The sequence below is a fragment of the Aspergillus neoniger genome, assembly GCF_003184625.1.
Source record: "Aspergillus neoniger CBS 115656 unplaced genomic scaffold BO87scaffold_16, whole genome shotgun sequence".
NCBI classification, from domain to species: Eukaryota; Fungi; Ascomycota; class Eurotiomycetes; order Eurotiales; family Aspergillaceae; genus Aspergillus; species Aspergillus neoniger.
The window spans coordinates 148,750-174,787 of NW_020291144.1; the positions used below are offsets into that span (position 1 = coordinate 148,750).

At 49.1% G+C, this 26,038-nt stretch overlaps 9 protein-coding genes across 9 annotated transcripts; 4 read left to right on the top strand and 5 right to left on the bottom strand.

Moving 5' to 3' along the window:
* Positions 1-136: 136 nt before the first annotated feature.
* Positions 137-3,031, bottom strand: BO87DRAFT_459056 (putative ATP citrate lyase, subunit 1). Its single transcript, XM_025628919.1, has 6 exons — positions 2,683-3,031; positions 2,398-2,551; positions 2,227-2,343; positions 1,985-2,174; positions 836-1,931; positions 137-779 (listed from the first exon to the last, which is right to left on the bottom strand). Exons 2-6 carry the CDS (start codon positions 2,535-2,537, stop codon positions 352-354), a joined length of 1,971 nt encoding a protein of 656 aa, XP_025479664.1. The 5' UTR covers positions 2,538-2,551; positions 2,683-3,031; the 3' UTR covers positions 137-351.
* A 2,123-nt stretch (positions 3,032-5,154) lies between these two features.
* Positions 5,155-6,994, top strand: aclA (putative ATP citrate lyase subunit (Acl)). The gene is made up of 3 exons (XM_025629366.1): positions 5,155-5,279; positions 5,360-5,838; positions 5,927-6,994. The coding sequence occupies exons 2-3, from the start codon at positions 5,398-5,400 to the stop codon at positions 6,941-6,943; spliced, it is 1,458 nt and encodes a 485-aa protein (XP_025479665.1). The 5' UTR covers positions 5,155-5,279; positions 5,360-5,397; the 3' UTR covers positions 6,944-6,994.
* A 2,690-nt stretch (positions 6,995-9,684) lies between these two features.
* Positions 9,685-12,271, bottom strand: fip1 (cleavage polyadenylation factor subunit FIP1). Its single transcript, XM_025626017.1, has 7 exons — positions 11,886-12,271; positions 11,780-11,832; positions 10,966-11,727; positions 10,882-10,900; positions 10,039-10,263; positions 9,867-9,925; positions 9,685-9,805 (listed from the first exon to the last, which is right to left on the bottom strand). The coding sequence occupies exons 1-7, from the start codon at positions 12,039-12,041 to the stop codon at positions 9,781-9,783; spliced, it is 1,299 nt and encodes a 432-aa protein (XP_025479666.1). The 5' UTR covers positions 12,042-12,271; the 3' UTR covers positions 9,685-9,780.
* A 133-nt stretch (positions 12,272-12,404) lies between these two features.
* Positions 12,405-13,765, top strand: BO87DRAFT_334586 (FAM50/XAP5 family protein). Its single transcript, XM_025620454.1, has 3 exons — positions 12,405-12,669; positions 12,730-13,300; positions 13,349-13,765. Exons 1-3 carry the CDS (start codon positions 12,437-12,439, stop codon positions 13,661-13,663), a joined length of 1,119 nt encoding a protein of 372 aa, XP_025479667.1. The 5' UTR covers positions 12,405-12,436; the 3' UTR covers positions 13,664-13,765.
* A 200-nt stretch (positions 13,766-13,965) lies between these two features.
* On the top strand, positions 13,966-15,305 carry BO87DRAFT_436052 (uncharacterized protein; the record flags this gene model as incomplete). The annotated part of the gene is made up of 5 exons (XM_025627797.1): positions 13,966-14,042; positions 14,121-14,357; positions 14,409-14,530; positions 14,583-14,999; positions 15,049-15,305. 5 exons carry the CDS (start codon positions 13,966-13,968, stop codon positions 15,303-15,305), a joined length of 1,110 nt encoding a protein of 369 aa, XP_025479668.1.
* A 1,293-nt stretch (positions 15,306-16,598) lies between these two features.
* Positions 16,599-18,482, bottom strand: BO87DRAFT_358887 (uncharacterized protein; the record flags this gene model as incomplete). Its single annotated transcript, XM_025621492.1, has 2 exons — positions 17,833-18,482; positions 16,599-17,774 (listed from the first exon to the last, which is right to left on the bottom strand). Coding segments are annotated over exons 1-2 (1,809 nt in total), but the record flags the coding sequence as incomplete, so codon positions are not given.
* A 295-nt stretch (positions 18,483-18,777) lies between these two features.
* Positions 18,778-20,132, bottom strand: BO87DRAFT_308344 (TauD/TfdA dioxygenase family protein; the record flags this gene model as incomplete). Its single annotated transcript, XM_025619430.1, has 4 exons — positions 18,778-18,957; positions 19,011-19,451; positions 19,506-19,625; positions 19,683-20,132. 4 exons carry the CDS (start codon positions 20,130-20,132, stop codon positions 18,778-18,780), a joined length of 1,191 nt encoding a protein of 396 aa, XP_025479670.1.
* Positions 20,133-21,224: 1,092 nt separating this feature from the next.
* Positions 21,225-23,300, bottom strand: BO87DRAFT_406751 (nucleoporin FG repeat-containing protein). The gene is made up of 3 exons (XM_025626018.1): positions 23,091-23,300; positions 22,504-22,935; positions 21,225-22,449 (listed from the first exon to the last, which is right to left on the bottom strand). Exons 1-3 carry the CDS (start codon positions 23,159-23,161, stop codon positions 21,516-21,518), a joined length of 1,437 nt encoding a protein of 478 aa, XP_025479671.1. The 5' UTR covers positions 23,162-23,300; the 3' UTR covers positions 21,225-21,515.
* Positions 23,301-23,851: 551 nt separating this feature from the next.
* BO87DRAFT_425972 (uncharacterized protein) lies at positions 23,852-25,293 on the top strand (the record flags this gene model as incomplete). The annotated part of the gene is made up of 4 exons (XM_025627335.1): positions 23,852-24,027; positions 24,077-24,139; positions 24,194-25,062; positions 25,118-25,293. The coding sequence occupies 4 exons, from the start codon at positions 23,852-23,854 to the stop codon at positions 25,291-25,293; spliced, it is 1,284 nt and encodes a 427-aa protein (XP_025479672.1).
* Between the last annotated feature and the right edge of the window lie 745 nt (positions 25,294-26,038).

Here is a 26,038-nt window from a genome sequence, read left to right on the forward strand (position 1 = left end):
GGGCCTGCGCTGGATATACCGCCTACTCGGATGAAGAAACATACTTTAGGAACCGCAGATCAACTAAATCATGCATAAAACAGTCCAGAACAGTAATACATCTACGTTGATTTACGAATTATATAGGATGCACATTTCTTTAATCGTTGCGTGATATTCATCAACCTTTAACAGCGAGTCATGCCACATGTGCCACTACAGATTGTAAGTTGAAATAGATGAGATATGAAGCGAACCAAACCGATGCAGAAAGAAACATGGGTGAAAAGAAAACAGGCCATCACAACTCCGACGTCAACAATGACGGATTTTATGACTAATCCATAGGATGTAAATGTATTAAGTAGAAAATTAAACGCTGACCTCGACACGGCCCTCGGAGCCACCCTTCTGGAGGGCGGGGAGAAGGTAGGTGATGTCATCCCAGGGGTGTCTGTACAGACCAGTGCGGAGTCTCTTCTGGTCGAGGTAGTGGGCAATGAGACCAATGGAACGACCAAGGACGAAGAGACCGTTGAGGACACCCATCTTCATGTAGTCCTCAACCTCCTCGGAAGAGAAGGCACCGCAGTTGCGCATCAGGTCAACGAAGCAGACAGCAACGCAACCGTCGACGTTGAGGATGAGGTTGTCCTTCTTGGAGGTGGTGACAGTCTCGACGGCAATGGCGTAGTCGAGCAGCTTGGTGCTGGGGAAGTGCTTCTTGGCGAACTCCTTGACGAGCTCGACACGGAGATCGGGGTTGTTGCGGGACTTGACACGGTGACCAATACCGGGGACTGCGCATAGTTAGCGAGGCTGTTCGACATTACAGGTACAATGAAGGTTCACTTACTCAGCTTGTTCTCCTTGCGCATGGTGTCAACGAAGTCACGGGGGCTCATGCCCTTGTCGAAGGCCTTGGTGAACTCCTCAGCAGCGCCGTCCAGGGCACCACCGAAGCGAGAACCGATGGTCAGGAGACCAGAGACGAGAGCGCTGATCAAGTCCTTGCCGGCACGAGTGGTGATGATGGTGTTCATGGCACCAGACACGGCAGGACCGTGGTCAGCAGTAAGCATGAGGACCATCTCAAGGAACTTGCTGGCGTAGGCAGGGAGGCGGCGGCGGAACCACAGAAGAGACATAACACCACCAATGCCAATGTCCTCACGAAAGACATCAGAGATGGGCATACCGGCGTAGAGGAGCTCCTGGCCACGGTCGTCGGAGATGGTGGAGATGAAAGCAGCGGGCTTACGGACGAGACCCAGCTCCTGAGCCCAGGAGTAGTCGATGGGGATCTTAGGGACGACAGGCTCAGGCTGGGGCTGGACGATACCCTTCTTGACCTGGTCATCGTAGACCTCCTTGAGGGTCTGGGGAAGGTCCTCGAAAGTCTCGGGGACGAAGATACCGGCCTCACGCATGGCCTTGTTCTTGGCAACAGCAGTCTCGAGGTCGGAGTTGGCAGAGGCACCAGCGTGACCGAACTGAACCTCGGTCTTGAACATGCTAGCGCAGGTACCGATGGCCCAGGCGACGATGGGCTTGGTGATGGTGCCGTTCTTGACGGCCTCGATGACGCGGTACTCCTCGACACCACCGACCTCACCCAGCAGAACCAGGATCTTGCACTCGGGCTCAGCCTGGTAGCGGAGCAGGTGGTCGATGAAAGTGGTACCGGGGTAGCGGTCACCACCAATGGCAACACCCTCGTAGACACCGTCGGTGGTCTGAGAGATGATGTTGTTGAGTTCGTTGGACATACCACCGGACTTGGAGACGTAACCGACGGAACCCTTGCGGTAGAGCTTGGAGGCAACGATGTTGTCCATCATACCACCAGTGTTACCGATCTTGAAGGCACCGGGCTTGATACCACCGACGGTGGCAGGTCCGATGATGGTGATACCCTTCTCCTTGGCCTTGACCATGATCTCACGAGCGCGCTGGTCTGCTGTTAGCGGAGAGCAACATGGTGTCTCTGATTTGCAAAACTTACTCTCTCGGGGACACCCTCAGCAATGATGGCAATGGAGCGGATCTGGGGGCACTCCATGAGCTCCATGGTGGAGCTGTAGACGGAACGGGAAGAGGCGAAGTTGACAACGGTGTCAACGTCAGGGTGCTTGGCCATGGCCTTGGAGACATCCTGGTAGACGGGGAGAAGAGTCTCGCTGGTACCCCAGTACCTGTAATTGCATCAGTATCTCAATTCAGGAGATGGGACCTGGTTTGCCGTACATCTTGCTCACGAACTGGCCACCGAAGGTGTAGATGATACCGGCGACGGAGGGAGTGGAACGCTTGCAGATGAAGTCGAAGTCAAGCATACCCTGGACAGCACGGGGCTGCATACCACTGTGGCAGGTTGTCAGCCAGAGCAATTGAGCACGGCTATAGACCACAACTTACTATACGAAACATCTCGTCTTGTTGTGGAAGAGGGCGTTGCTGAGGGGAGAGCGCACACGGCTGGGGGGGTCGAAGCGGGTGATGTTGTCGTTGGCGGAGGCGCCATTGGCGGTGTTGACGAGGGGAGCAGAGGTAGGCATGTTGGCTGAATACTCTGAGATCGAGCAAGATGTCAGTGTCAAGAGATCAAGAAGGTTTTCATAAAGCGGGTGCTGTGTGGGAAGAATCCGTGGGAGGGGAATGCATCCGCCATGGTAATAATAATATATTGAACAACCCACATACCTGTCAACAGAGTTGAGAATAGGAGAAAGGATTAAAGGAGGATATTATTAGGTAGGTATGGGAGATATAGATAAATGAAGTAGTGACAAGCCGCTTCGTGAGACTGCGACCTGAACACAAAGGAAGTGTGGTTTAGGATGGTAGAGGGAGAAGGAGGGAGAAGAGAAGAAAGAGTAGGAAGCTGGAAGAGCGAGGCAACCAGATGGAGAAATGAGAAATTGGAGGGAGGAGGAAGAGGAGGAGAAAGGAAGTGGACTGATGGGAAAAAGACGGGAGATGAGAGAAAAACAAGATGTAAGATAAAAAGAAAATGGAACGGACAAAAAAAAAAGTAGCTAAAGGAGGGGACGATATCGGGAAGCTTGATGGGGGGGTAGAAAAATTATGGGGCCAAGTGAGGAAAGAGCAGGTACATAGTACAGAGTTGGTATGGGCGTATGAATGGGGTTCGTATCGATCGTACCGTACAGTATCAATGATCCTGGCGCAGGCAACTCTTGGTCCGAAACAACCCAGTTGGGGAAAGCTCGACAAAGGATGGATCACAGATGGGTCAACTTCGCTAGAATAGTAGCAGCTATGGGGGGGCGTTTCACTCGACCGGACTAGTGGCGAGCAACCCGAAATGACATTGCGCAGTCAGAAGCCGATTCTCGTCTATAGTTTTGAGATTGGAGATGGAGATGGAGAGTGAAAGACTGATCCTTACGGAGTCCGGAGTCCGGAGTATAGTAGTACTATGCTCACAAGACGGGTGAATCAAGCGATTAGTGAAAGATTCCAACGCCCAACAAACTCCGTGGGGGATTGATTGACCGATCACTATACTACTACCGTATCTACTAGGAGAGGAGTCGGAAGGACCTAGTACTCCATAGTTGTTTACAACAAACTTGGTGACTACTGTCACCTGTTCGGCTAACTAATCGGAGGACTCCGTTGGCTGCCAAAGAGGAGAGTTGTAGGCAAGAATCGGAGCATGCAAAATGTCTTGAATCAGTTTAGTATATGTTAAAAACCGAAATAGACCGTCTGAGCAACACCGAGACCACGGTTCTCCGTATTACGGGGGCAAGGGCATTCTGATTGATACTGCGTACACATCGAACCGGGAGGTGGTTCTGGTGGTCTGGTTGGGGCTAAAGCGGGTGGATCCTACATCCGTCTGCTGGATCAGCAAACTGGAGGTCCCAATTGCGGCCAGGGACTGGGCCGATGCGTATGCACGAGGCCCCGTGAATTCAAAGGAGGTTTTTCTTTCCATTTCGCTGGCCGCTCACCGAAAGATCAAACGGCGGTATACTACGGATAATATTACTTGGAAAGTATGAAAAGTATGCTTCTGGAATCATACGGGCACCTACCCAAGTAGGTAGATCGCCCTTCCCATCAATCTGTGGTATGTACCTTAGGTTTAGGCTTCCAACATATTGTATGTAGATACTAGACAGAGTAGTGCTGCCATGTTACCATCCCCTCTACTACATACATGACAGTTATAATACTACCACTACTACAGTCGTAGATAGCAAGCAGGGGTACCTGAATTCAGAACTATCCAGAACAAATTACTAGTTATTTGGTGGGAAGAATCGTGGTCATTCCCGTAAAGTAAAGTAAAGTATGGGGAAATGTGAGCCGGGGAAGTAAGAAAACCACAAACCCCATTACATCATCGAGCAGGACACGTTATCTAGTTTCAATGTGATCAGACATGTTTAGGTTGTCCAGCTAACACATCTGCCACTATCATTGCATTATTGGAGGTTGTAAAAAATCCTGGTTACGAGCCATTCAGCCATTCGGGACAGGGGGGTGATGATGGTGGTGTCGTCAACAAAACGAAGAGCGTCAAGCAAAGTACCCAACAAAAAAAGACGCAAGAGTAGAACAAGCCATTCTGGTGATGGTAGGGGGGGCTTCAGTATTGAGGCTACAGCGTAGGGCAGATACTGCGAGTCAAATACTCACGAGAATGGCTTCCGAGGATCCCCAACGCCGCCAATCCCGGCTGACAGGATGGGTCTTGGGCCGACCCGCTTTTTCTTACGGCGGCTCCACCGAATCTCAACAAAGTCCGCTGGCTGCAGCATCGCAACCCGCTAAGCCCCTTGTATTGCCCGAGCTCGGCCCTGATCGTACTCTGTATCATCTGTATCAAGGCGGTTTTGGGTGGTTTTTGGTTTTTACTGTGGCTTCAGTTGATCATTCCATCCCAATCCTCACTCCATCTTCGGACCCCAAAAAATTCGCTTCGTCGAAACTTCTCCTCCCCTCCCCCCTCCCCCCCTCCCTCTTTCCTTCCTAGTAACCCTCCTTTCGCCGGCCGTCACTTATCATCACCGACTAATCGGCGCGCTTCTCTTGCAATACTCCGTTTAGGTTCTTTTTTTTCCTTCCCGCTTTGTTTCTTCTTTTCCTCCTCGTCCTCCCCTCCTCCATTCTCCCCCTCTTACTCTCTACTTCCACTCCATTTTATTCTTGCTCCCTCCTTTTGGTTGGTGATTTCTTCCAGACCTTCCAAAAAATCAAGACTCCAATTCCTTTCTCCTTCTCCCTCTTTCTCTCTATCTCCCTCTACATACATCTTCCTCTAGGTATACCTCTCATCCATTCCGGGATTCACCTTCCCACCTCCACAAACCATTGCTCTGCAGCTTCTTACATGTCTATCTAGTATAATTATACCTCTCCTCTTTCAACTATACAATCATCATGTCCGCCAAGTCGATCCTCGAAGCTGATGGCAAGGCCATCCTCAACTACCACCTCACTCGTGCTCCCGTTATCAAGCCTACTCCCCTCCCTCCGTCCTCCACGCACAACCCTCCTCCTAAGCTCGCCTCCCTTTACTTCCCCGAAGATATTGCCGTCAAGGATGTCCTCGACCAGGCTGAGGTCCGCTACCCCTGGCTGTTGACTCCCGGTTCCAAGTTCGTGGCCAAGCCCGACCAATTGATCAAGAGACGTGGAAAGAGTGGCCTTCTGGCCCTGAACAAGACCTGGGCCGAGGCCAGGGAATGGATTGAGGCCCGTGCTGCCAAGGACGTTCAGGTTGAGACAGTCACCGGTGTTCTCCGTCAGTTCCTCGTTGAGCCTTTCGTTCCTCACCCCCAGGAGACTGAGTACTACATCAACATCCACTCCGTGCGTGAGGTAAGTTTGTTTTTTTTTTTTTTTCCCTCCGCCGTTTGATCGGCGCCCTCCGTCGCTGCGGGGTAGCAATGCTAATGCACCATGTTAGGGTGACTGGATCCTTTTCACCCACGAGGGTGGTGTCGACGTTGGTGATGTCGACGCCAAGGCTGAGAAGCTTCTCATCCCCGTCAACCTGGAGAAGTACCCCTCCAACGAGGAGATCGCTGCTGCTCTCCTGAGCAAGGTGCCCAAGGGTGTCCACAACGTCCTCGTTGACTTCATCTCCCGCCTCTACGCCGTCTACGTTGACTGCCAGTTCACCTACCTCGAGATCAACCCTCTGGTTGTCATCCCCAACGCTGATGCCACCTCGGCTGATGTTCACTTCCTCGATCTGGCTGCCAAGCTCGACCAGACTGCTGAGTTCGAGTGCGGTACCAAGTGGGCCATTGCTCGTAGCCCCGCCAACCTGGGTCTGCCCACCCTTCCCTCCAGCGACAAGGTCAACATTGACGCTGGTCCCCCGATGGAGTTCCCCGCTCCTTTCGGTCGTGAGCTGAGCAAGGAGGAGAAGTTTATCTCCGAGATGGATGCTAAGACCGGTGCTTCCCTCAAGCTTACCGTCCTCAACGCCAACGGCCGTGTCTGGACCCTGGTTGCTGGTGGTGGTGCCTCCGTCGTGTACGCTGATGCCATTGCCTCTGCTGGCTTCGTCAGCGAGCTCGCCAACTACGGTGAGTACTCCGGTGCTCCCACCGAGACCCAGACCTTCAACTACGCCCGTACCATCCTCGACCTGATGCTGCGCTCTCCTATCCACCCCGACGGCAAGGTCCTCTTCATCGGTGGTGGTATTGCCAACTTCACCAACGTTGCCTCCACCTTCAAGGGTGTCATCCGCGCTCTGCGTGAGGTTGCCCCCGTCCTGAACGAGCACAAGGTCCAGATCTGGGTTCGTCGTGCTGGTCCCAACTACCAGGAGGGTCTTAAGAACATCAAGGCTGTTGGTGAGGAGCTTGGCCTCAACATGCACGTCTACGGCCCTGAGATGCACGTCAGTGGTATTGTGCCCCTTGCCCTCCTCGGCAAGAAGACCGACATCAAGGAGTTCGGTTCCGCGTAAAAAAAAGAAGATACAGGGCACGTTTCACTGAATTCTAATTAATTTAATTTCCTATGAGAAACCTTTTCATTTCTTCTCAATGCATGGCATGATATGGTTGTTTACGCTATCTTGTTAACTTGTTTCTTTTTTTTTATTGACGGTACAAACGGTTTGCCCAGCTTTACACTGCAGGGCAAGTGGAAGAGGGGATACTCGTTCTGGAGTTGATGCTGTTTAGACTTAAGATAGTCGTTAATAGAACGATATGATCTATGACTGTCACTGGAGCCATGTAGCATGTATCACACAATTGACATATGATCGTATGCATGTAATAAGGCATTGATACGCTCGTAATTATCATGCGTCCGTATTCTTCAGCCCCAGAACGCACAACCCTCCCTCAATTATCCACAGTATAGGCACATAGTATATGGGAATTAAATTACCCTACCACCCTACCCACCTACCTCACACGTGGACTGCATATATACAATATGACACATCACAACCGCACAACAACACCAATAACAAAGCTACCCTAAAACCAACCAGCACAGCAAATAAGGCACACACGCATACACAAGACAGGACAGCACCACGTCCACCTCATGCACACGCAGGTCCCAACCAAGGAATCAAGTCTACAACTACACATGTAAGTAAATATGTATGTATGTAAGTAAGTATAATAAATACACAATACATAACATACATACATACATACAAGTAATCATCCGTAACAAAAGGAAGTTGAAGTCCAAATAAACTACAAACCCGGTGCCACACCTAATCTCTCTCACACGGAAAGCCTAAAACCCCCCGATCCACAGGGCTGCAAGGGTAAGAAAAGAAAAAAAGAATAAGATAAGATGAGCTTGATTTCTCGCGTGGCCAATACTATAATTGGAAAAGGATTTTCCTTAGCCAGGGGAGGGGGGGGGTGGTTGTGTGGTTGTGTGTGTGGCTTCCGTACGTCCGAGACGGGACGCGGATGGATGGAACGAATGTTTAGTAGTAGTACTTAGTATGATGGATGGGTAGGTGCTGGTGGTGGACGGATAAGCTTACAGCCTATGAGATAGCATCGATTAGAACGGGACGGGCCTTGCCTTTGCGTGATGGAGAATTTTACTTCCTTTTGGGGACTTTGGGGGCCTTGAGGGGCCGAGGATAGGTTTTTATTATTAATTTGTACGTAGTTGGCTTGTTGATTAGATTGGATCTCATCAGTTTCTTCTTTTCTTTTTTCTGTTAGGTTTGTGTGTGCTGTTTTGAGTGGGTGGTTGGGTTGGGTTGTTTACTACTTACTTCTTTGCTACCGAGGTAGTAGTAGCTAACTGATGGTGGTATATAAATTCAACTCTTGTTCGTGATGTAGGATCGGGGATGTTGTTTTAGAGGCGTACTATACTTTAGCCTATTTCTGAAGAACAAGTTGATGCATGATGTTCATGGCCGTTGGAAGTGCTGCGCGATGCTTCGCGTCTACTATTGTATTGTCGCTTTTGGTTGGTCGGAGTGTACGCGGGTAGTATATAAATCCGCACTTTGCTTGTCATTTTATATACTATCGGCACATCACCAAGCCAGAGTATTGAATCCCACGAGGTGACAAACTCTCTTGAAAAGGCACGATGAGTAGCTAATTCTTCAAGTGATAGAAGAGATATATATATGGAGCAACTACTACCTTACTTACCTATGAGCAGAATCCGTACGAGTCATGCATAATACTTAGGTACTACATGAGTCTGAACGAAGTCATTTATACAATCTTCGAACGTTAATTCCTATAGCGCTTGCGCTGAGTGACATAGAACCAACTCATTCATAATCAGAACCAAGAAAGTGATTGGACCCTCAACAATACATCAAGCTCGAGCGAGCAGTTCAAGTTATTAGTTAGTGTGGTACACAGTATCATACCATACCTACTAGTTAGTTAACTATTCAGCATCTTTGCTGACTGATCTCCACCACCCCCGATTTGATCGGCGTTGAGCCTGTCTCATACTCGATCGTTGACCTGGTAGAACAATGCAGGGTTCCGTGTCTGACACATTTTTCTTGTCTACATTCTGGTGCTATCGCTGATAAAGGCATTGATGATGGTGATAATGATGGTTATTCTGTCTGTCTTTACCACATCTGGCTCACCCATATGTCATCCACTTGCTGACTATTAGTTACCGATGCAGAATGATTCAGATGCAGAACGATAGTATATCCTCGGAATTACCTACGCGTGTCTTCTCATGGGGGTTCTAGACAACGGGTCGATACAGTCTGATATGCCTATTCAGCTGGCCATGAGTTTGGATCACCGCCTATTTTGAGATAAAGATAGACTGAACATTTAGTTTACGAAGAAATAAAGGTGGTCTAACGGCTGCCCTTCGACTTGACGATACTGGAAGGTCTATTCTTGCCACATTATCGGTCTTGTTGGACGGAACGGTAACGTGCAGATGATTCTACCCCAGAAGTTTGTCGTACTCAATATGAAAAAATTAGCAGAGAGGAGATTATCATATCTGATTACTTGCCCTCATCGCGCCAGACAATGTAGGACAGGATGATTGCTATATTTAAAAGTACATCGTGTGGTATGTAAACAGTCATTTCACGCTTTCGATAATAAATGCCAGACAAGACGTTAGCCCAAGATGATTAGGAGGGACGACAGATCCCTCCTGATACCTCTTCGGTGGTTCTTTTTTTTGATTATGAGTTTTTCCCGGAGTTGGATGGTTGAAGCTCATGATTTTGCGTAGGAGGTATAGTACAAGTGATTCGGCCTTAACCCGTGAACAGAAAGACAACGGAGCTGAATATCATTTCACTCGTCCAATTTACTCTTGGATCTTGGCAAGGATCCTGGTAGCATATGTTAGTATACAGGTTCATCCAAGCAAAGTAGTGTCAAGGGTGTGCATACTCATGGTCGCGGAAAAGAGTGTACTCGTCCTCACCGACCTTGACGGCGCTGCCACCGAACTATATCACAGACTCGTTAGTATGTTGTGTTCATCAATAGCACATCAATCTGCGCGATGGACTAATGCTTCGCTTCTCGCATCGGATGGCCACGGATCGGGCGGTCGACATACCTGAGGGATCAGGACACGGTCACCGGGAGCAACGCTCATGGGGAGGCGCTGGCCGTTCTTGTCGAAGACACCGGGGCCAACAGCGAGGACCTTGGCCTCGTTCTGCTCCTTGACGCTGCTCTCGGGGAGGAAGATACCGGAGGCGGTCTTGGCCTCGGGCTTGACACGCTGGACCAGGACGCGGTCGAGGAGGGGAGCAAGGCTCTTGACGTTGCGGAGGAAAGACTAATCAAGCAATCAATACATTAGTAATGGTCAGAGATAGGTTGATTGGCGATTAGAGATGGCAATCCCGTCGGAAGGGGATGAACGTTGATGGGTGAAAAAGTTCATTCGGAGCTCTACAGCATCCGGTATCAATTGCAATAACATACCATTGTGATAAGAGTGTGTATAGAAGTGCCGGGCACGAGGTACAGCGTAAATTCAAGCAGGAGCGAGAGGAAATGGAAGCAAGTTGGGGACGTGGAGAGCAAAAGAAGAAGAGGAAGCGGCCGGGGAAAGAAGATCTGATCTGGACTCGCGAGAAATTTCCAGAATGCCAAGACCGACAGCTTCCATCCTCTCTGCCGAGGGTATCACCACTTCTTCGCTCTTCTTCCCTTTCATTCTGATCACAGCGTGCTCTTTTCCAATGTGCTTAACTCGCTTGACTATTACAGATGAATATTGATTCTTTTACATGATCGAGTGTACTCGGTCCTGGCGTCTGATGATGAGCAACAGTACACTGCACTCGATTAGTAGCTCCCTTTCCCCGAGCAACCCGACCCCAGATCCGCACAAGAAGCTTAGCCTTCAGGAGTAATTCATTTATGAATAAGTTTACTACTTTTCTAGTACTCTGCTCGAATCGCCAATGCTGAGCTTTCGACAAGGTATTCGTCATTATAACAAGGTCGCAGCTTCAGATATCCCTAGCTTTACCATCTTCTCCCGCGACCCCGACCAAAGCCGCCTCCGTATCCCATCTGAGGCTGGCCACCACCTTGCCCACCAAATCCGGGTTGACCTTGTTGTCCGCCGCCTGCGCCGGGTTGCCCACCCATCATGGCCTGCGCATGCTGCATAAATGCCATAGGATCCATGGATGAGGGGTCCAGACCTTGCGACATCATGCTCGTCAGCATGCCTTGCATCATCTCTTGTGACATATCCGGCATTCCAGGCATGCCGGGCATAGGAGGTGGTGCGCTTCCTGGAGGCCCTCCAGGTCCCGGAGGACCGCCGGGCATCGGCGGAAGCCCCATGCTTAAGAAAGCCTGCATATCATCCAATTGTTTCTTCTGATCTCCAATTTCCTTGCGTAGCTCCTGTTGCTTCAACACATAACTGGCCCACGTGAACTCGTCAAACCCGTAATTGAAATAATCTGTAATGTCGGAGCCTGGCCGCCTCCAAGGCTTGTCGTCCTCTGGGAAGTCGGTGTCCATGTCTGTTAACATGATCGGTTTACCGGTCGCCGGATGGACAGGGTTCGCGTGGACATCGATGTTCGACGCATGGACTGGAGGGTAGGCGGAACCGGGTTTCTGAGGGACCGCAGGCCTTGCAGCAGCAGGCACAGGGGTAACGGATTCAAGCTTAGGGGTAACGGTGGGCGTTATTGATTTTGATATCGTAGAAACATCTGCAGAAGAAGAAGGTCTTTGAGACTCCGCGCGGAGACTGGCGTGACGAGGATGTGGGCTGTTCAATGGTTAACAAGGTGCAGTGTGTTGAACAGAGGTAGTGGACTTACACTTCTGGAGGGGGCGCATCTGCAGGTGCTTCGGTGATGATATTGAAGTCATCCTAGGTGAGAGTAAGAGACAGTAATAGGATCATTTATCTGTCCATGCGCATACCTCATCTTCTTCTACCTCTATCTCCTCCTCTTCCGCATCATTGGAGTCCTGCGGTCCTGAATCTGCGGGGGGATGCTGAGATCCATTTTGATGCTGAGTTACAGGCACCGCATCGGCGGGATCGTAGAAATCATCGTCTTCGTCTTCCATCATCATGTTTGGAATCTGCGACCGAGTAAATGTAGAGAGGTAGGAGATGTGACGGGATGCGTTTCTGTCGGCGGCGATCCTGCGGAGATTCGCAGGTCGTCGGCTTTGATTTGTTTGTTCTTGTGCTGCTGGTTGGCTGGGATACTGAAGTCGCGAATCTAGAATTTTCAGCTTCTTAACTCGCAGAGCCCCTTCTGCTAAAAGAAGTAGAGCAAGAATGTAGCACAAAAAACAACAATTGACGACAGTACTTCTTTTCTCAAGGCGCAGGCAAGTTGTGGTTGTTCCCGATCCGGCAGTCTTGGACATCACGTGCCAGTACGTCAGTCGCATTCATGTGAGATTTATCGCCAATTTCAACGTCTATTCCTCGATACTCTCACCGCATATTCGTTCTTAAAATGTCACAATCCGAACAGCCGAGCCATAGCTCGACTCCACGCTCGTTTACCAGCCAGACTGCGTCAGCAGAAGATCTGCTCAAGTCGCAGACAGTTGGTCTCGTCCATCTTTCCGACTTTCGCAAACGTCGCGCCGAGGTCTTAGAGCAAAAAGAACGCGAAGCTCATGACAAATCCCTAGGGAGATTCACCTCCAGAAGTGCAACTCCATCTACCGGTGAAGTGACTGACGGGTGAGTCAAATCGCATCTTCAGAATATCCCGGCTTGTAACTGATCGCAAAGCGTATATAGCAACTCGACGCCACGAAGCGAGGGCCCGCCGAAGAAGAAGAAAAAGAAGCCTATCGCCAAGAGCAAGCTTTCATTCGGCGATGGCGATGAGGAGGAAGAGAACGATAGCACCGCCGATGCAGTCGCAACGCCGCGGGACTCGAGTGTCCCGCGTTCTGCTTCCAGAACTCCTGTTGACGATAGCTCTGCGCCGTCATCACGCCGCATAACACCAAACCCAAATGCCCCGCCTCCTCCCAAAGCAATGACGAAAGCCGCCTTGAAGGCAGAGGCAGAGGCACGGGATGCGCTCCGCAAGGAATTCCTTGCCATGCAGGAAGCTGTGAAGAATACCGAGATATTGATCCCCTTTATATTCTTCGATGGGACCAACATCCCAGCGGGAACTGTCAGGGTCAAGAAAGGTGACCCTGTTTGGTTGTTCTTGGACCGATGCCGAAAGGTTGGAGCAGAATTGGGTGTTGGTGGTAACAGCGGAGCATCCAAGGCTCGCAAAGATAATCGTCGCGAATGGGCTCGAGTTAGTGTTGATGACCTCATGTTGGTCAAAGGAGAAATCATCGTTCCACATGTATGTATCCCAAATGTTTCATATGGTTGCATACGCTGACTGGCACAGCATTACGAACTCTATTATTTCATCGCCAACAGTGTACCCGACTTCACCAAAGCGGGTGGTCTGTTGTTCGATTATTCCAACAAACCACCCCCGGCACCTTCGACAGACGATCCTTTATCGCGCCCGGAAAGCAGCCAACTAGAGGGCGCTGATCAAGATCCATCTTTAACCAAGGTGGTAGATAGACGGTGGTATGAGCGGAACAAACACATCTTTCCGGCCAGTCTCTGGCGAGAATATGAACCAGGGCCTGAGTTTGAGGAGAAGATGCGGACGACAAGGCGTGATGCTTCTGGAAATACGTTCTTTTTCTGATGCACATTTGGCTTGAAGGTTATGGCGTGGCTGATATAAATAAGAGCGTTGAGACCATAGATGTTGTATATTCCTGAGATACCCAATAAAACCATAGCTTGCTCGTATATCACAGTAGCTAAGTTGTACTGTCTGCCTGATCTAGTAATCTGTATCGAAGCGACCGGGGTGATACCGCGGCAATTTCCATATTGAGCCTTGGTTCTATATGTAATGCATCTTAGCTCAACATCCATCCACCCTTGAACATCTATCTGACCAACTCTGCTGATTTTCTTCACCGAAGGTAATTGATATCGAACATGGATTTCTACCTTCGCTGCAACTCTCTGAAATGTCGAGAACAACTGAAGGAGAGGGCAGTCGTCACCACCTGTTCGTAAGTACCTTCATTTGCTGCATCTCGACTTTCCCTTCTACGTTTGTTAAACACAAGAAAAAACGCTGAGCAACCGAGACACATCTTCTGTCTCCACTGCGCAGGAAGCCTTGGTCTATCGCATCCCACAGCCAATGAGCGAATCTGTCCAGCCTGTCAGACTGTCCTCGTGAACCCCGACGACGCGGTAGCAACGGCCCTCAACCCAACGGAAGACTACAAGACCAGTGTTCTAAGCGGACTTGATCCGAATACAATTATGGAGTGCGCGGGACGGGCGTTGCTCTTTTGGACATACCAGACTACACAGGAAATGTGCGTTAATTGATATCGTGAATGACCTGGATGTCCACTAAGAATCTACAGCTTCTACCAGGAGTACCTTGCAAAGACACTGACAGATAAGTACACCAATCTGAATACACAAATGGACAAGGTCATACACAACGCGAACTCGGAAATATCGGCCCTACAAGCGAGAATATCAGGTCAGCCTGTCTCCAACACGGCAGTACTCAATGAAACCATCTGACAACTAAGCAGATATGCAGACAGCACAGGACCAACTTCGTAAGAAGAATCAGGAGCTAGTCGACATGTATCGAGAGAAGTGCAAGAAATTCACACAAATGACAAACTTATACAACATACTCAAATCCCGAGCGATGCGATCCCAAATGCAGACCGCTGCAACAGATACTGTGTCTCAAGCGCTGGATTCGCTAACAGCCTCTCGAAAAAATCTATCTGAGCTTGTACCCAGACACACAGAGACATCGAGACCGCCACAAACCCCATTGTCTAGGCAATCCAACGTATATCCCGTCAACCAGGAAGGCGTGGAACAACTGCATCGTCATCAACGGAGCGGAACTGGAAGTTCAAAAGGTCGCAGAGAGAAGACTGATGTCGCTGCAATGCCACCGCCTAGTCGTCCGACAGACATTCGGAGCAAACGTATGCATCTGGACTACAAGCTTACGTTGCACGTACTGACACTGTATAGACAATCGGCCTGCCGCAACACCACAACATCGAACCCGTCTTGTGGGTCCTTCACGTCCTTCAACGGGAAGAACGCAGCTCCCTCACGACAGTATAATGCTAGAGCGTTTCCAAGCTGAGGCTGGCCCAGATAATGCTCTCCTAGAGACACGAGGTACAATGAGAAGAACGGACGTCGGCATGCAACTTCCTAGCCAGAGACGCAGCTCCACAGAACGTCCTGGGCTGGGCTCTTTCTTTGACAGTACGATCATATAGCCATACTAGATACTCTTACACGTTGCGAGAAGGAGGAGAATGCGGGATTATGGCGATTGTCAAGAAGTCATCAAGCCGGCCGGTTGTGACCACCAATATACTAGTAATACCTTCATCGTGGCAAATAGAATATATCGTGATACTGAGCTGGAACAGCCATTGACAACCTCACCATGATCATAATGGCATTCCGTCAATATAATAACTTATTCTCCTACGAGCACAACGCTATATATAAAAAGATTACTAACTGAATCTAGCTTTGCCCATCCGTAGTATTCAAGATATATATTCTCTATGCAGTCCAGAACCAGTGCAGTACCACATGATACATCGTTGTTTATTACATACTTACTCTCAGGATAATAGTAACTCAAACAGCTACTACTTTTGTTAGAATGCTCTTGATTTGCACTTTTCAACCACTCCTATCTCATCGGATTTAATTGCTTGACAGCCATACCAAAGAGATGTGATGAAGTGCGTGGTCGGCCAATAGTAGGCAACAGTGGTAGACTAGAGACAACTGCAGGTGAATAAGAACTAGGTAACAGCGATTATCTATTTTCAGACGCTGGAGACTCTTTTTTCTTTTCTTTTCCTTCTACTTTTCTTTGTTCCGGTGAAATCGATAATATTCACAGGACAATCAAAAGCCGGGACCTCCTGGCTACAGCTCAGATGAAATTGTGCACTGGCTACTATTCTACAAAGAGAAGAGAGAAAGGGGAAAGATTAAGCGACGAGGAAAGATAAAATCATAATGATAATAGATAAAGAAAACAAAGTACACCTCAAAAGGAATCAATCCTGTGAATTCACGGATTTACCAGCAAGCGCAAGGATCCAGCCTGCAATGGTATCAGGGGAAGAGGGCAGCACAACAGGGTAGATATTCAGATTAGACATAGAGCTACAAAAAGCAGTAAAGGCGATTAGAGATGAAAGCATGATCTTATCGATGGTGAACCCATTTTTTGGAAAGTTTGATGTTGTGCCACTGCAATGAGAAATAAGAACATATATATTTTCGTACTTTCTCGCAAGACGGAATACGCGTTCTCGTAGAGGAGAGTTGACGCTTGGGATGTCTTTCATTATTGATGACCTGTGACCTGGGAGAAATAGCTGCGTTGTTGCTTGGGAAGTTGTCAAGACTATACCAGTGTTAGGCGGAATTATTATATCAGCTTCGTCGTCGCAATTTGATGGACCGGTGTTTCTGGATTGAATATGACTTCTAGATGCCAATTTCCACCTTTCTGCACCAGACTCCCTGTAGACGATGGTTGTGGCAGGATTCATACTTTCAATGCACTGGACTATGCGTAGGTGGCTTTTGAGAAGTGATGTTGACATGGAGAGTATTATGGGTCCGTTTTTCTGAGGCAGACAACAGGGGATGGCTGACTGATTGAAGGAGATAATCTCAGATTGTCTGCGAGCTGGGGTGTCAGTTGAGTGGTTATCGGACGTCTTCGCACGCTGCGATATACCGTGCTCCTTTCCAGGCATTTCTGTGGGCATATTCTTAACGAAATAATGGCTCTGGGTGGCTACTTCTTGTATGGAAGCCTGCCCTCTGGTTTCCATAAACCGCGATAGGGAGCCAAGGCTCGTGGTCAGGTGTTGTCTTGAAGGTGCTTTTCCCTTCACAATGGGCGGCATGGCGTTAAGATTCGCACTGTCAGTCTTGTTGTTATTCTCTAGAGTGTTATCCAACTTTCGTTTCCGCACCAGTGATGGATTGCCTGGGCTAATATTGTCATAAAGCTGGGGTAGAGCTTCAGGGAGACAGGAGGCCACTGAGTGATCATCTTCTATCGTTGGGGTGATTAGGTATAAATCTGGTACCGAAGTCTCAGATATTGACTCTGCTGGACAGTCTGGAAAATCCTGTATGTATGCTTCCTGATGAGACGAGCTATATGCGGATGGAATTGGGGAGTAGCTTGTTCGAGAGGGAGTATCCTTGACGATAAAGTTATTGTACGGAAAACAGTCAGATGTTGCAATGTTATCCGTAATCTCAGTGTAGGTCACTCGCGAAGTAATGCTGCTCGGGCTCCTGGGTATTGTCACAGCCACGATGACTTGCTCATAATCGGATGTGAATCCCTTTTCATTAATCATGTCTACATCCGCAGGGGACATTCCATCAGGTGGACCTCGCTCGTTGGGGGACGGCCGACTTAGAGGTAGATCATGCGACAGTTGCCTGTCTGTTCCCTTGAAGACCTGGTTCTCGATAAAACTCTCTAGTATTGAAGTCGTACTCCCTGGGACAGTTTCGGTTCTAGAGCAGCCTTCAAAGTGCACGGTATCGATGTCGGTTGGTACCTCAGCTGAATCATGGCGAACGGGACTCAATAGGAGGTGGTCACTTGAGCTCAGTGGCGGGCTATCGCAAGAAAAGCAGTCGTCATCTAGAGGCAAAAGGGGCGGGGACTGAAGATGGAACCGATCTTCCTGTCTTCAACTTCAGCGAGAAGAATGAGAGAAGCGCGAGATGACCCCAGAAACATACCTCAGCCACGTCTTCAAGGGGACACAGCAAGTCATCCAAGTCCAGAGGACGATTCCCAGCCTGCCGTGCACCTTGAATAAGAAGCAATGCGTCCTTAGAACAATCCAGCTTCTCATTGCCAACTCTTTTCTCAATTATATCTGCCTCATGTATCAAAGGGCTCAAGATATTGCTATCGTAGTCGCTAGCAAGTCCCTCAAGTGAACAGAAAAGATTATCTTCTCGAGAGTATCGAAGCGGCTCAACTGGGAGTACCAGATTTGAATCATTGTCAGAGCTGAAGAGAGGTGGTTCTAACTTCAGATCATCATATTGATCCCACGAAGGAAGGACTTCATCCCAGCAGTCATCGATATTATCTCGTTTAATGTCGCGAAGCACTGACGATAGGAACTGAACGCTTTCTCTTCTAATATCTAGCTTTTCAAGATGTAGGGTCTGCTCGATAACTTGCTGGCTGGATGCGATAATTTGCTCAATAACCGATGAAGTCCCGTGTGGTGGGTGAAGATAATCGGGAGGGATATCGCAAATATCGTCGATATGCTGAAGAGGGTCAAGATCTGTGTAGTCAGTAGCTATGCCATGGAAGCGGGCATACTGGAGTAAAGACACGTCGCTTGTGTTTGCCATCTATATGTATATACTGGTCGTATTGTTCGCGACAAACTTGTGAAGGCCTTGCCAGAAGTAATTTGGTACTAATGATGTGACAAAGAGAAGCACGTGGCTTATGTAGACGCTTCTAGATTAAATCAGGGTGGGAAGACTTGACTAGTATTAGCCCGAAATTATGTACGCCTAATTTCTAAAACTCCGTAATGTATCGCTAGTTATTAAATTATCAGCCCGAAGTACTGAGAGCCAGCTCTCATATTCCCGCAAAACCTTCGAATCACGCTAAGCACCCAGAACATTCAAATAATTTGCCAAAGTCTTGGTAGATCAGTCATTGTAATTAGACTGCCGAGAACCATCCTTGTTAACAGGCGGCAGGTTGTAAAGAGCGATGAATTCCTCTTCTTGCGATTTTCCTGCCGGATCCAAGACGGGGCGCTCTGCGTGGCAGCAGACGCGCACAGCATGGCGACGGTGAGGAGCGAATCCATAAGAAGCAGAGTGGTTCTATCAACAATTAGCTTAAAGCTTAAGTGTACTGCGAAGGACATGATACTCACAGTGGTTCTATTGTCCCAAATCGCGACATCATTCTTGTTCCACTGGAACCGCGCGTGCATCTCTTGAGTTGTCGCAATAACTTCTGTGAGGTATCTGATGATAGCATCGCTTTCGGTCTTCGGGATTCCCACAATCTTTGTGACGAAGCCAGGATTGAAAAACAGACTGTTCCAGCCAGTGACAGGGTTTGTCCGGATGAGAGGATGTTCTGTGGTAACCGGATCTCTACGGACAGGTCGACCAAGAGCATGCGAGTCCGAGGCCTGCATATCCGCCGAGTGTAGAGCAGTCAGGCCCTTGAGGTATGTTTGCATATGAGGCGATAGCGCATCATATGCAGCGTATTGAGATGTCCAGAGCGTATCACCACCACCTCCCCGTGGCGGGCCGGTCAAGACCTTGAGCGATGTGTATGAGGGAGGCTGGACTTCATATGTAACCTAATATATCTCATCAGTCACATATTCGGTATCACAAGGAAGGGTAGCCCATACATCTGAGTGCCAAAGGAAGCTGGGTGTGAACATTGCTCGCTGGTCAGTGGAGTTGTCTCCAGTGTAGACGACGTGAACGTCTTCCAAACCCTCTCTTCTCGGGACAGACGTGGTCGCGTGCTGGAAGGCAATGGTATTAGCAATAATGCACATTGTATATATATAGACCATTCATACCTTGTGCAGCTTCCCGAAATGTCTACCGAGGTCACGCTGGGCATCGATATCCAAGTCATCCTGTCCTCGGAAGAAAACCACACCACGAACAGCTACCAAACGAGCCAAGTCATCCTTCTGTGCGTCATTCAGCTTCGCCAGATTCACTCCATGAACCTCAGTTCCGATCTTGGGGGTGTAGTCGAAGACGTCTGTTGCGTCTTGGAGTAGATTCCGGAACTTGGCGTCTCCGTAGATACCCCTATCCTCATATGGCGTTTCCTCTAACGGAGGCCAATGAAGATCAGGAAAAGTAGGGAGAAGGTCTTGGTACTGGTAGTTGTCATGCTTTTCCACGACAGTTCGGCCTGGCTGATAACCAAACTTGTTGTCATCTGTGACTTCCTTCTTAATTACGGGAAGGCGGCCGACTGGGTGGGTTACCACGGGGTCCACGAGTGATGGCGCCATGGTTTATGCGGCAGAGATGACCGTGATGTACAAATGTGCTGGTGGCAACGATACTAAGAGGAAGTGTTTGTATGGGGACTTGTTTGACAAAGAGACTGGTACTCGATGCAAGATGAGATTTTGGGGTTATATAGAAATAAATGCACACATAGAGGACGAAGAGGCCACATCCTCCACTCCATTATCAAGGGGAGAGATGACCGGACACAATCAGGCATTGCCCCAAATTCGGGACAGGCGGGAATTGCACCATCGCTGGAGAATATCACCCAAGCGGCTGATCAAGCAACTATGTATCCATGGGACACAGAACGGCGTTTCGGAGGAGCCTCCCCCCCAAAACAATAGCGGGTCCGAGGATGGTGTCAGCGAAGATCGCGTCATTCGAAGGCAACAGTTGTGGAGACATTCTGTGACGCTTCGCGTCGGAACAGATCTCCCGCTTATCTGGGAAGACCCGGAGGCGTCACACCGCTTCCTTGAGCTAAGTTGATCTGTCGCGAATCACATACGTATGTTGGGTTCTAGAATGCCACTAGATGGAACCGGATCAATATACCGTATTCGGGGTGCGAGAGTGAGTATGGGGAAACACCCCACAGGAAGATCATGTTGAGATGGTATGATGGAGTATGCCAGGCTGTCTTATGGACCACATTCTAAGGGTGGCCATAACAAATACTTTATCGTAGGCCTAGAAGATCTCAGCAGAAGAAGAAGAAGAAATTCTAAGCGGGAATAAACGGACTCCCCTGCCTCAAGGGTCACCTCCTTGGGGGGAAGGTCAAGCTGGAAATCGGGGGGAGCATGGGGTGTGACGTTAGCCGAAGGATTAGGTGCGATCACGCCAGTCTGCCGTCCTTTTGCGTCTTGCGGCGGGCAGCTTGGCATTCTTCACCCTCACCGCCTTCTCCAAGACCACCCCTGGCGAGCCGCATCAATAATCAGTCATGGTAACTACAAAGTACGAAGTGTTGAGACATGAGTCACTGTGATGCCGATTGACGCACTCCGTACAAATAACTCATTCTTCGGATCTTACATTAAGCATGCCATGCTACAGTAATACTATTAAATATGACTCATTGGAGCCTTAAGTATGCGATTTGAACTAGCTTTCTATCGAGCCTATGATAGTATCCTCAGTGGTCATGATCCAGGTGCCTTATATCCAGTTTAGCGACGCCTTTCTGCGCGGTCATAGGCAGGGTAGTCGAGGTGTCATTGTCACTAGCGGATAGCCGGATCAGATAACCTGGTAAGGAGCCGAAGTTGTAAAGTTTCGCATCTTGTAGCGAGATTAGGTATGCTTAATCAAATCTAAATCCATCCGTAATCTACATGAAGACTATGTGTGATGTCAATGCACAGACTTCCAGACATTCATGAAACAGAGGGCGGGCCCAGAACCACCTCTTGCACTTGCTCGGTAACTCCACCGAGACGGCTGGCCACGCCTAATATGCCAGCCTCAACATCGCCTAGAACGGTGGCAAGTTCGCTGACGATGGACTTCGGGGCTCCAGCGGCTGCTCCATCTCGACTACGAGATGTCACAAAGTCATGGATCTGTCGTTCCAAAGTCGCCTCAACTCCGTGAAGGTGGTCTTCAATCTCTTTCAAGTTCCGTGTGTAGCGTTCCAAGACCTCTCCCATCTCGTCCGAGCGCTGAGAGAAGTAGTCAACCAAGTTGACGGGTACTCCGTTCACCGATGTGGCAGTGGACGGGTCGCTTTCAACATCGTCCGGGAGAGCTAGAGTGTTCTTGCGCGTAGATCTCAAGGCTTGTCCATCTGACATCTTCTGATCCTGAGACCACCATCCAGCCCCACCGGTAGATCGATATTGCAGTGGCAACTTCAAGGTATCAATCGCTCGGAATGCAACTTGAGCCTCAGCTGCGTCGCGAGACACAAGATTACGAAGCTGATCAATGTCACCTGCGTCATTCTCGAGTGCGTGCTGCATCGTCTCTAATTTTCCCTGGACAAACTCAACATCATGTGGAATCGTCTCTCCCTGGCCGGCTATAGTGGGTATCATGTTCGCAACCTCGTTGCATATCTTGATCTGGTTGAGGACGAAGTTATCAAACTTTTCTAACTCCGATTTGATCTCATCTGCGCAGCTCTCGTATTTCGTTGTAGGAAGAATGTTGCTGATATCGACCTTGACCCCAGGGATGACCGTTGTCCCGGCCGCGGCCGTGGGTTGTGTCGTTGGTTGTGTTGTGGTATTCTGATTTCCGAACAAAGACAGAGTAGGCTTCTGTGATTGCTGCTGCTGCTGCTGCGCGCTGGTTTGGTTGGCGCCGCCACTGTGATAGTTGGCATGAGCCACGATTGATGTTGTGGGCAGGAAATTCACTTACAATAGGCCCCCTCCGGTAGTCGTAGAGCCGCCAAGTCCACCAAAAAGTGGCTTTGATTGTGTCTGGTTTGCGGTGTTACCGCCCAGATTGCCGAATAGGCCCCCACCAGTGTTCCCGCTCTGTGTGTTGTTGGTCGTGGTGGTGGCTCCTGAGAAAAGACCACCTGTCTGTGGTTGCGAAGTTGTGGCAGTAGAGTTTCCAAACAGACCCCCGCCAGTTGAAGTAGTATTCGACTGCTGGCCGCCTAACCCCGGAAACAGACTCGAACCGGCAGGCTGAGATTGCTGTGTAGCGCCTCCTGCGTTTCCAAATAGGCCACCGGCTGGCTTTGACTGTGTGGCAGTATTTCCAAGATTACCGAATAACCCACCGGAGGTAGTGGTAGTCGCCGGTGTCGTTGTAGTGCTAGTCTGCGTATTGGTTCCAGAGCCACTGATAAAACAATATTGTTAGCTTTTTCGAGGCTCCAATGAAGGCCAGAAATTCGAAGGGATGCGACGAAGCAATTGCGGTTTGAGCCCCTCATACAGGCGTGGACCAAGGTGACACCATGAGGCCACTAACAGATGCAACAGGAAAAGCCTTACAATAGAGAATTGGCAGAACCAGTGTTGATGGACAGGCCGGTTGATGTGCCGGCAGGCTTTGTACCGAACATGATGGACGGTTTAGATGGGAGATAAAAACGAGGGCTCAGGTGTCGAGTGAGTTTCGATAGTGTTAACGCGACAAGAACCTTTGTTGCGCCCGTCAAGAGGGTCTTGTGCCAGCACAATGTCCACAGGAGCTGGATCGAGTTGCGACGTCGGAAAACAACAATCAAGACGATCCTCCCCGGCTAGTGTTGGATGGGGAAAGATTTGCCGGCCCGAGATTATTCAGCGTTATCGATAAGGACCAACTAACTAAACGCAGTATAACCACCAATCATTTGAAGAAAGCACTTCAGATCGATTATCAGTTACGGCTTTTCAGATTTAGCTCATTGATGAAGAAGCTAAGAGAATATCTATCAGCCCCACATTAACATCATTGTACACTTCATTGCAGGTTGCTATTTCTCTTGATTCCCATTTGCAGGCACTGTAGAAGCTAATTCACATATGTAGACGTGATAACCTCGTCACTTGGCTTTCTTCAATTGTCGCCTCATTGGCTCTATTCCACAATACTGAATTGACTGTGCCTCATGCTACAATATACTTGAATCCAAGGCATTTGGCATTGAGAACAAAGGGTAGCGAATGTCAATCCTTTGCTCCACCCACTGCTTCACAACGCCTCCAGCCATTCCAGTTTTTGTTTATTGTTGCAACCTGCTACTATATAAGAAGCCTCAGCCCCCAGAATGGCCGAAGAACAAGAGCCCATATGTGTCGCTTCTACCCTTTCTAGTGGCGGCGAGCATAGTTCAGGGTTTGGCAGCCCTTCTCTGGAATCTCAAGGCTCCACCTCCTTACAGCCAAAGGAGGACCGCAGTCTCAGCCAAAACCCTAATACACAATATTTCAAGGGTGCAGAATGGTAAGTCTCTTAATATAACTATCAGCGCTTGGCTGATCTTGGAATCCAGGTCGGCGGATGGAACCACTTTATTGACGGATTCCTCCGACCATCATATCAGAACTTGGATCTTGTCAGTAAATCCCATTCAGCTATTGTTAACATAGCCTTGACTAACATTCTACAGACCACCCGATATGCTAGAAGAAACGACCTACCCCAGCAGTATATCGCCATACTCAGTCTTGCCGTCGGCAGAACCGACCTATGCAACTGCCATGTACCCTTTTTTCTCCCTTCAAGACCCGTCGACTACATTATTTCTCTCATCTGTTCGAGACCATCCTATCAGGTTGACATCTGCTCTTGCTCCAACCTCAGTGGCGACCTATTCTCTGGTAAACCCAATGACAGAAGCCTTCATAACGCCCCATTCAATCATTTATCCATCTGCGTTGGGAGGGAGCCAATTTCTCACTGGCTCTGACAGCCTGATTTGCCTCTTCGATGTATCGCGACCCGGCAACGAAGGCCCTGTTACTTCCATGCCCACAATACCAAGTAAACGAAAGCAACTGGTGGGTGGGGGCGTGGGAATGAAAGGAATCATCTCTGCCATGGCCTTGGATCCCACCGGGGCTGGTATTTTAGCGGCCGGAACCTTCACCAGACATGTTGGGCTTTATGGTGCACATGGAACAGGGGAGTCCTTAGGGACATTCAGCATATCGAAAACAGAAGCGCACCGTCATATTGGCGGTCGTGGAATCACTCAACTGCTGTGGAGCCCCTGCGGAAGGTACCTCTACGTTGCTGAACGGAAAAGTGATGGTGTCTTGGTATATGATATCCGAGTCACAGGACAATTGCTTGGATGGCTGCAAGGTCGCAAGGCTTTCACAAACCAACGGCTGAAAATCGATATAGTTCCCAGTGGAGAAAACGGCTCCCATGAGATCTGGGCTGGCGGAACCGATGGATGCATGAGGGTGTGGCAGAACCCTACACATGTTAGTGGTGCTCAGGATCCAAAGTGGGAATGGAAGGTTCATAACGGTAAGTATGCTTCCCGATGAAAGACAAGGACACCCAAGCTAATATAGAATCATAGATACTGTTAGTAGTACTGTACTGCATCCAATGGGGAATATAGTAGCTACAACCTCAGGTCAACGGCACTTCGAGAAAGACATCGACAATACCGGCCCACCACCTGTACCTAATATTGACAACAGCTTGAAGGTGTGGTATATGCCATTTCTAAATGCGGACAGCAATGACGACTGAAAAAGGGCTTGTCGGAGGTCATGCAGTGGTTCATGTTGTCTCTGCGCACCCCGAAGGTTTGAATTTCTCCGCATTCCTTATCCGTCAACCTGCAAAGCCCTGTGCTGGGGATCTTAAACATAAAGGACCCGATATATGGGTGCATGAAGCGATCGGGGGCTAGTGTCTTTAGGCCGGGTTCCTGCAGCAGCAGCAGCAGCAGCGAATAATAGGCCATGCCGCTATAAAGTGCTTGCATCTCTGCCGGCCGAGGACATACTTGAAATATCACTCTGGAGAAGAATAGGTGATCAAGGGACTTTGGGTTACTGGTGCCGGAGACTAAGACAACCCAGAGATCTTTTTTGAAAATTGGATTTTCCCACAGGATGTCAGAAATTCACAGATTCACGCTGTTTCATCTCCACTTTGTGAATGCGTGAATTCAGGCAACCCCTCCACCAACGTGATCGTGAATCTGTGAACCGGGATCTGTGAACGTGAATCCTGTGAATCTAGCCACACCTACCAATATGTCTACCAAACACAGATAGAATCAATTTGAGCCTTCAACAAGATTATTTTTCCAAATTCAGTGTTCTTGTTGCCTGGAGATGGGGTGGCTTGGCCTGGATCCCAGTTTTCGGCCTTTACTATGGATTTCTCTACAGCCCAGTGGATCCTGATTCCCTACTAAAAGGCAAGTGTGTTAATGTGTTTGTGATTCCATTCACAGGTAGTGAATAGCATGCAAAATTCACAAAAT

Bases quoted from the DNA above. Each gene is read 5' to 3' on its own strand.
- BO87DRAFT_459056 (XM_025628919.1), bottom strand. From the start codon at position 2,537: ATGCCTACCTCTGCTCCCCTCGTCAACACCGCCAATGGCGCCTCCGCC. The intron at 2,344-2,397 runs GTAAGTTGTGGT...AACCTGCCACAG, and splicing joins AAGACGAGATGTTTCGTATA to TGGTATGCAGCCCCGTGCTG. The intron at 780-835 runs GTAAGTGAACCT...AACTATGCGCAG, and splicing joins GCGCAAGGAGAACAAGCTGA to TCCCCGGTATTGGTCACCGT.
- aclA (XM_025629366.1), top strand. From the start codon at position 5,398: ATGTCCGCCAAGTCGATCCTCGAAGCTGATGGCAAGGCCATCCTCAAC. The intron at 5,839-5,926 runs GTAAGTTTGTTT...GCACCATGTTAG, and splicing joins ACATCCACTCCGTGCGTGAG to GGTGACTGGATCCTTTTCAC.
- fip1 (XM_025626017.1), bottom strand. From the start codon at position 12,041: ATGATGATGGAAGACGAAGACGATGATTTCTACGATCCCGCCGATGCG. The intron at 9,926-10,038 runs GTATGTCGACCG...TCTGTGATATAG, and splicing joins ACCGTGTCCTGATCCCTCAG to TTCGGTGGCAGCGCCGTCAA. The intron at 9,806-9,866 runs GTATGCACACCC...ATATGCTACCAG, and splicing joins ACTCTTTTCCGCGACCATGA to GATCCTTGCCAAGATCCAAG.
- BO87DRAFT_334586 (XM_025620454.1), top strand. From the start codon at position 12,437: ATGTCACAATCCGAACAGCCGAGCCATAGCTCGACTCCACGCTCGTTT. The intron at 12,670-12,729 runs GTGAGTCAAATC...AAGCGTATATAG, and splicing joins ACCGGTGAAGTGACTGACGG to CAACTCGACGCCACGAAGCG. The intron at 13,301-13,348 runs GTATGTATCCCA...TGACTGGCACAG, and splicing joins GAGAAATCATCGTTCCACAT to CATTACGAACTCTATTATTT.
- BO87DRAFT_406751 (XM_025626018.1), bottom strand. From the start codon at position 23,161: ATGTTCGGTACAAAGCCTGCCGGCACATCAACCGGCCTGTCCATCAAC. The intron at 22,936-23,090 runs GTAAGGCTTTTC...TTGTTTTATCAG, and splicing joins GGTTCTGCCAATTCTCTATT to TGGCTCTGGAACCAATACGC. The intron at 22,450-22,503 runs GTAAGTGAATTT...CAACTATCACAG, and splicing joins ACTACCGGAGGGGGCCTATT to TGGCGGCGCCAACCAAACCA.